At 41.5% G+C, this 8,600-nt stretch overlaps 1 protein-coding gene across 2 annotated transcripts; it reads right to left on the reverse strand.

The window, feature by feature from the left end:
* Window positions 1-70: 70 nt before the first annotated feature.
* sfxn3 (sideroflexin 3) lies at window positions 71-8,435 on the reverse strand. 2 transcript variants are annotated; one of them, XM_047602338.1, is made up of 11 exons: window positions 8,320-8,435; window positions 6,755-6,919; window positions 6,445-6,615; window positions 4,937-5,035; window positions 4,330-4,405; window positions 4,153-4,238; window positions 3,928-4,055; window positions 3,443-3,492; window positions 3,195-3,244; window positions 3,053-3,100; window positions 71-2,969 (listed from the first exon to the last, which is right to left on the reverse strand). In XM_047602338.1, the coding sequence occupies exons 1-11, from the start codon at window positions 8,433-8,435 to the stop codon at window positions 2,873-2,875; spliced, it is 1,086 nt and encodes a 361-aa protein (XP_047458294.1). In that variant the 3' UTR covers window positions 71-2,872. The 2 variants fall into 2 exon arrangements, with proteins under 2 accessions (XP_047458294.1, XP_047458295.1); XM_047602339.1 differs by having other exon boundaries at window positions 6,755-6,924; window positions 8,320-8,407.
* Between the last annotated feature and the right edge of the window lie 165 nt (window positions 8,436-8,600).

Raw genomic sequence — 8,600 nt, forward strand, 5'->3', positions numbered from 1 at the left:
TTATGGCTGATTGGTGTATATTAAATTTGGTGATAATATATAATAGTGTTTAATATTAATGCATTGAACGGACAGGAAACAGACATTTTATTCTATTGCTCTGTGTATAATACATTTCACATCGAGGAAATATATTTCAAAACAGAGGGAGAAAACACCAATACTGACAGGTCTACATGTATGTAAGTTGTATGTACATGAAATAACCAAAACATTCATGGAGTGTAACAGTAACACAGATTTGTATGCATTAGAAGAACGTCAGTACAATTCATGGCATTTAGACGAAATGTGCGTTACGATAAATGTAAAATTTTGGTGTAAAGGAGAGTGTTTAACGGAGAAGGTCGAGGACCACTTAAAAAAAAAAAAAAAAAACTAACATGTTTTTGCACGACTTAAGTCTCGCAAAGAAAAGGTCCACGCGCTAAAGCTGCAGCAAAAACAAAAAGGCTCTTTCATGTTCTCTTCAATCTTTAACATCTCTTGTCTCCCGTCTCATCTTTGGCTAGGATCTGTGTGTGCGACGCGTTGCGGTGGTACAGCACAGTCACAGGCTGCGAGTTTTGTTCGAGACGTTTCAGAGCCACAACCCCAAGAGTAGAAAAAAAATATTTTTTTAAAAAAATAAAAGAAGCGGCTTGGTTATGAATGATGACAGCTGCAGATACGTGAATGAATTGCTAAAAGAATCGCAAACAAGACACACTTAAAGCAACACAAATCAAACTAGCTCCTACAGCAGCACGGCAAAGGTTAAATAGTGCAGTTTCACCCTCACAAAGGAAAACACTCCAAACACAATAAGTATCATCAGCACAAATAATCTCTTCACTGACCACTGCAAGCACTTCATACACTGGTACACGGCAGAGACACTGTCCTGCAGTGAATGAGATCACACGTCGGGATCTGATAACGTGACTGAGACGTACAGGGGTTAAATCTCTTTATAATAAGACGGAGTGAAGGAGCAGGCGAAGGTAAAGAAATCCACATTCTTATGTACTTCAGGTGGTGATATTTTCCAAACGTCCTCTTGAATGAAACCAACAGAATTTAGGACCACGCACAGTCATCGTGTACTTCTGTCTGTGCAGACTCATTCATGAAAACGCGCCACGCTCCCTTAGATCCCACGGTCGGTTCACTTAAAATGCATTAACGCACGTATCACTGTCGCCTATACAATCTTACTGTGGAGTATTAACCAGCGAACACAAAACATCACTTCACACAAACACTGAGTCTTTGTCGGTGAATCTGCCCTCTGCGTGGAGATAGGTCTGACTAAAGGAGCACGCCTTTATTCTGGGGAACTTATTAGCCCTGAGGCAAGAGGAGCACTTACTCTTTTGCAATAAATCACACTCCCGCAACACGGGCGGCTTTTCCTGTGCATATATGGGGCCATCTGGTGGAATCACACACACCGAGGCACAAACTAAAATATTTAAAATCCCTCATGCATATGTGCTCCATATAATATATATATATATATATAAATATATGCAAGAAAAATATACTTGCTTTTACATGATTCTGACAGATGACATGAGATAAATGTAACCGATACTTCCTCACTGTCCAACCACACTGGACAGTTTAGAGAGCGCGGTCGACAATGTGAATTTATTTGATCAGCGGTGCTCACACTATCCATCTTAACAAAGCAGCAACGACCATGATCTACACACACCTGAACTGTACACCTATAGTATTTGGACTTTGTTGCACGACATGTAAAATCAAAGGCTCGAGCACTTTTTTTTTTTTTTGCAACTGAACACCCTGTATCTCCAACTCTAAGGAACAGAAAGCAGACAATCCCACTTTGTTTTGACCATCCAGCAGTTCACTCAGATCAGAATTTAACATCAGATAACAGCGTTTGTTTTCCTCGCCTCCCTCCTCTTAGCAACACACAACATGTCCCTCTCCACCAGACGCAGCCACCAAACGACCACCTAAAACCACTGAACAGTCGATTAAAAGCAAGATGCCACACTACATTTGTGCCGATTAGTGTTCACTCACTCACTTATTAACAATGTGCTTTTTCAGTATAGTTTAAACACACGTATTCCTCCTATTGTCCCTAGCACCTTTTTAGCTGGTCTAAGAATACGAAGGGGCACTTAAAGGAGAGTCGAAGAGAGTAAGAAGCTGCACCGCATGAGAAGAGTACAACAAAACGGGAACTTATTCATCACAAGTTATGCTATTTAGAGCTACTTAACATCCTTTTTTTTTTTTTTTTTGGTGTAACTGCATGGTAGATGAATGTTAAGTGGTGGCAATAGTTTTAATGTGACTGAGCTGACTAAGCGGGAGAGAAAGAGCAAAAAAAAACAAAACAGATTAAATAACATTCAGAAGAATTCACGCCCATTTACAAGCGCTCGTTTTGAACTGGAACAGCAAATACTTTGTCGGGATGTGAATGCAACAAGAAATGTAAGGTCGAACACAAATCAGTAACTTTCCTGAACTGTTTGAAGACGCAGCGTCGACCGGTGGAAGACATAAAATACACCACAACACAATAATAATCATAAAACTAGTAGTAGTCAGTTTTCCTTCGCTAAGTTGTGTCATCTATGTAGAGAGAGAGACCTGCCAGTTATCTTCCTTCAAAGTGAATCCTCTTTTCAAATAATCTCCAGCTTCGTCCAGTCAAATTCCAGATAACTATCACAGCAGTGCCCCCCCCCCCCCCCCGAAAAAAAAATAAAATAATAATAAATGCATAAATATATTCCACTTTTACCTTCCCACTTGTGCCCACAGGATAACAAACCTGTGTGTTTATATGTATGTGTGTGTCTGTGCGAGTGTTTTGTGCGCAGCCATGGAGACGTGTCGGCCGCTCCTACAGGCCCTTGTTGAAGTAAACGGTGGTGGTGTGAGGACTGCTCTGTCGTATCCTCTCCTGCAGATCCGCCTCCAGCCCGCTCACACTCATTGAGCTGCAGAGAGATGGTTGAGCATGACTGAAAGGCTGTTATGTAACACTCGCTGCATAATGCATGGTTCAGGTGAAAGCTTGTACCTTTTCTGAGGGAACAGGGCACAGCACAGGGGAGTGGCAAACACCAGGCTGGAAACAAGACATTTGTTTAGGTTAGGCGCTTGTTTTTTTTTTTAACGTGCTCAGTAGAATTTCACAAACCGTGACATTGTGCTTCGCTTACCACAGGCCGACGAGTCCCACCTGGACCGGAGCGTTTAGAATCGGGAACCGCTACAGCGCAAAAAAAAGAAAAAAAGAAAAAAAGAAAGTCAGATAAGACACAACTACAATGACGGTTACACAAACAGCATGTCTATACAAACAATGAATGCAATTATGGAATGCGGCAGGTCTTCTCAGACTCCACACCCAGTGAGGATGAGGACTGATGGGGAAAACAAGCGCTCCTGAATGCAGCAGTCTGCCTACCTTCATAAAAGCTCTTTTCTCCAGAGCGTTCATTATAACAGGGGGGATGGCTGTAGAAAAAAAAAAAAAGACAAGTCAGAGGAGGTCTTCTACTTCATTAGCAACAAAAAAAAAAATGGTTCACACTTCAGAGGTGAGAGATAAGCAGTGGAGAATTTATCTCGTCTTTCGTACCATCACCATCACGAGATGAGTCAGAATCGTTCTTTCATTTAGGTGCTGATGGTAAACCTGTTTTTACCCTATGCCAATTTCTAAGAAAGACTGTTTCAGGTGTTAAATACTGCATTACGTTTCAGAGTAAGTCGCTAACAGACTGAACCAGCAGCTCAACCTGCCTATAAGGCTTCATAAAGCTGAGAGGAGCTGCAGGTTTAGGTGAAAAATCGCTGTAGGTTAATCACCACTCTTTCTTTATATATATATAAAAAAAATTTAATAAGCGATTAGCATTAATAAAGCAGCAGATACAAAGCTGACTTTACCCATTGCAGGCACGGCCATGCCGATCCTGGACACCACCACCTGCACGATGGCCTGTTTGGCAGCACTGACAGACTCTCCTAACCTGTTTCCATTCTCATCCGTCACAGGGATGCCGTACTTGAGCTCCCTGGCAGAATGAAAGACAAAAAGTCGTGTGAGGAATCCGTGGCTGTTGCCAGTGTTTTTAAAAGCACCCGAGTGCTAAATATTACAGTGGCCCAGACCTCTGCCTCATGAAGGGAATGTTGATACAGTTGGCAGCAGCCACAGCAGCGAAGGGGACAAACCGGCTGACGATGGGAGGGAGACGCTGCAAAGACACATTCAGAGAGCATTGGCGGCGAGTCTCAGATTAGTGTGTCTGCAGTGTTCAGAGTTCTGTACGAGCCGCGGGTATTTACCGAAGCTAGAGACTTGAGTCCCAGCGCGGTGACTACGGCTCCAGTAGTAGCACTAACGTAGGCTGCACCCAGCTGGCTGTAGGGGAAGACAGATGTTTTAGACACATATCACATATTTACCCACTTCCCTTTTCAGCATTTCCTCCATTTAAAAATACAGATGAGACGTGAAGACTGCAGCAGAGAGTCTATCAGACAGAATAAGATGAAAAACAAGTTGCACAGGTTAACACTGTGTTATGAATGAATATGCGCAAAAGGATCATCCTCACAAATAATAAAAAATAAAGCAGAAGAAGAGGCTGTAACAAGCAGATCTGGAATGCAATCCTTCCTTCCCTCATAAATGCATGCATGTGGTGCATTTCTGCAGCATCTCAAAGATGCATTTTGTGACACGATCAAAACGAATGCATGTCGACCTGATATTAACTGGGAGCATAGAATCTGTGTCAGCATGAGTTCATGGTGACGTGAGGCCGAACGTGCTTAAAAGTGGAATGTAATACCGCTGCGAGGGAGAGGGGAGCCGCTCCTTACAGACACTAGTTTAGAGGGAGGACAGGAATGATCTAGAGAGGAGGTGGAAGTGAGAAGTCTTCCCTACTTCACGGTCATGGGGGCGTCTCCGCTGCGGTTGGTGTAGTTGACCACAGCGTTGAAGGACTGGTTAACCCACTGCCAGAACACGACTGCCGGAGTAGTCCTGCAAACATGAAGGAACAGCGACAGTGGGTTTTTGAGGAAGTGAGGTCTCACGTTGTGTACGCTGCACTATTCGTAACACAGCAAAAGAGTCTAATGATAACGCAGACACAGCTACAGCAAACCATTTCTAGAAATACCGACGGGTGCATTCGCTCAAAACTGTGCACAGATTGGACGTTTATGTGCACTTTGCCTGTACCTTCAAATCACTTAATGCGGCCACCAATGATTTACATAACCAGTCACCCCATCCGTTCAGTTCTGATTAAAGTTCACACGCGTAAGATAAAAAAAAGAGACATCTGTGTGACTCATCAGTTATACTTAACCAGTCAATTGTAACACTTTTAATACAGGATGTTGAGTACACAGGTATTAGACGTATTATCTGCACACCCGCGACATTCTTTCATTAAATAAATCCTCTGACATCTAATCTAATCTACGTTCACTGAGGCGGTTTAAATCGACGAGTTTGAAATTTCAGACTTTGATGCCATCAAGTGGTGGTGTTAAAAAAAAAAAAAAATAAATGAATAAAACGTCACTGTGATGGATCGTCCACTGTAATAAAATACGATGCTAAATACAGACAAATAAGAGTTAAATATTAAATAAAAGAATTATGAAGTAATGCACAAATGTACAAACAGATATATGCATAAATATCCCACAGACTAATGCATCCTTGCTGATGATACACTAGGTCCTAGATTTTATTTTACAATCTCTTTTAGTCAGTTGATATGCATGTGCTGTTCATATAGCTTCAAACGTATCTTCATTTTGTAAATTGAATTTATTTATTTTATAATTCATTAATGGACCTTATCTGAATTAAAAGTGAAATAAAAGTGCAATATATAGTTCTGTCATTTCACCCTGATTATTTATGGAGCAACAACTGCAGGTCACTTTCATTTAATTTAGTTTTATTTCAGATTGCATATCTCATAGTTCCGCTTTTCATCATGTGACTGGCTGTTACAAAATGAAAGAGACTGAGTCATTTCTTAATTATTCATTTACCAAATTCTACTTAAAATCTGTGACCTTGTTTTAATATCAGATAAAATGTAAATTCAATCAGTTTACCTTTTTGGTGCTGATCAATTTGCTTATTCATAAGCTTCTCAAACGGTCACAGTATAGTGATTTATCAGTATCCAGCAGAGAGAGTGACGTTTTTTTTTATTTTTTAAGAGGATTTTCACTCTGCAGGGATTAAATGTTCTATTTTTACACAGGGCTGCATTAAGGCTGACTTTATAGCCACATAGAAACTGCATCAAACTCATTCATCACTTTGTCAGATCACATATTTATATTTCATCTATTTCATTTTGAAATGTTGTTAATTGTGCTGTTTAGAAAGACGTGAATCATGTTTTCAAACCTCCGCTGTACCTGTAGAAGGTGAGCATGCAGCCTGTGATGGACATGTTCATTGGCACCTGAGCAGACATCCGACCAATCACAAACATCTTCTCCCCGGTGTCGGGGTGGAAGGCAGAGTCGTAGACGTACTTCGCCCTCCAGAGCTCATCCTCCGTCAGGCCTGGTTTCACAACCCCAGCTCTGAAACAGTCAGATAGGCAGACACGTGTTGTATTTAAGAATCACAGGGCAAACTGAACACCTGTCCACATCATCGATGCCAATTTCTATTCATGCTTGGTTGTTATGATAATTTATATCCCTACTTCATCCACTCTACCTGTAGTTCTCTACGGTTACTCTGGCCTCCTCTAGAGTCTCCGACGACAGCAGGACATTCCTGGGATCTGTGACCATGAAGAAGTGCTGGGCGCGTCCCATGAACGTGCCTTGGTCCCATCTTGGCTCCTTGATATTTATGCTGAGGGGCAGCTCTCCAGACATCCTGGCCTTTCAGTAGTTTCAATAGGAAAGTTTATGGTTAGTACACACCGAGAAATACGTAGACAGAAGAGAAACAATGACACAGAATGTTTTTAGTACTCTTTTCTATTTACATGAAGGAGATGTTCAGATTCCCAGATATAGAGGTAAAACCACTATATTAAAACCATTAAAGCCACGTGGTGAGGACCCAGTCTACCTGGTACAACCAGTGCAACGGCACCGTTTGACCAGGTTTAGATCCTGCTCCGCCTTACTTCTAAAACTACGATGACTCAGGTTATATTTTGTAATAGTCCGAGTGGGTTTTCCCGCCAGACCAAATCGTGTTTTCGGTCCAAGAAAACAGATGCCACATGTCAGAACATCAAGATAAAGTAAAATAAAACTGTCCGACCAGTCTCTGTGGTGCCATAACAGTTACATGCACCAGTATTTTGGGGCTAAAATTGAAGATGATGTTAACAAACAATTCATCTGCCAAATATTCTGTTTAGTGAGTATGACTACAAATGTGGAAATTGTTACATCACAGATTCCCAATAACTACAGTGTCTTAAACGTTCAGTTGTGCAAGACTGTTATCGTCAAACCTGTTTTATAATGGTCACGTAATTAATTATCAACTAATAGTTTGTGTTTTAATGCGTCATTCCCATAATGTTTGCTGGGATACGTCCTCCAGTGACTTAGGCCATAAATAAATGAAACCGCGTGGAAGCACAACAGTGTACAGACCAATGTCTTTGTCGCTGGGCCAAGGTCGTAACGGTCTCTGGTAAAATATGAATGCTGCAAATAGATAAAGAAAATAACTCCAGTGCCTACAACATCGAGATAACAGCTGATATCGTAGATTCAAGGACACACCTTGGATACTTGGCTAAACACATGCACATGGTAGCTGCTGTAATGTCGCTGTAACGCGAGAGGCAAAGTGTCTAATTAGACAGGAAACATGAGTCACTTTTTAAGTAGATGATGAGAAATAGCGTGGCAGTGGCAGATGGGGCGGGATGTGGTAGTCACGACACGCTGCCACCAAGCAGGTGGCTAGCCGATGTAGCCAATGAGCTAGCCAGCAAGTTAGCCGATAACAGCATTGGGACTCGCACAATGAAGTTTAGAGATGGTCACACATAACTTTAAACGCAACCCAATTTCTCGGGAATGCAATTGTTAACACTGACAATATCATAATCAGTGTTTGCGTTATGTAAACAAACCACCTTGTAAACTATCGTCAGTCAGTCGGCTAGCCAGGTAGTTTAGAAGCTAACGATGATGCTAGCGCCTCTGTTAGCGATGCAAGGGAACAAACAAAACGGAGCAAACCAAAACTTTGTCGGGTCGTGATTTAAATAAAGGAAACGAGAGAGATCACTCGGAACCAAAACGTACCTGCTCTGATTTCTGTGTTTTTGGAAAATGTATGACCTCTCAATATCACAGCGCCACCGGGTGGAACTAATGCTGCCTTCTCGTGGTCTTTGGAGTGTCGTAAAATACAACTTCATGGTATTTCAAATAGAAAGGAAATGAGAATCACTTTCTCGTATATGCTATTATAAAAAATCAGAGTGGATTACTAAAACATAAAATAATTCATTAAACAATTCTCTGCCAAACGATGTGATGAGTCGATTACAAATACGGTCAAATCGGTGGCAATAATGTTGGGG

This window comes from Mugil cephalus, chromosome 13 (assembly GCF_022458985.1).
Source record: "Mugil cephalus isolate CIBA_MC_2020 chromosome 13, CIBA_Mcephalus_1.1, whole genome shotgun sequence".
Lineage (NCBI taxonomy): Eukaryota > Metazoa > Chordata > Actinopteri > Mugiliformes > Mugilidae > Mugil > Mugil cephalus.

Excerpts from the sequence above, each read along its gene's own strand:
- sfxn3 (XM_047602338.1), bottom strand. The coding sequence starts at position 8,435 with ATGAAGTTGTATTTTACGACACTCCAAAGACCACGAGAAGGCAGCATT. Across the intron at positions 6,616-6,754 it reads GTAACCGTAGAGAACTACAG|AGCTGGGGTTGTGAAACCAG; the intron begins GTAGAGTGGATG and ends TGACTGTTTCAG. Across the intron at positions 3,101-3,194 it reads GTGGGACTCGTCGGCCTGTG|CCTGGTGTTTGCCACTCCCC; the intron begins GTAAGCGAAGCA and ends TCTTGTTTCCAG.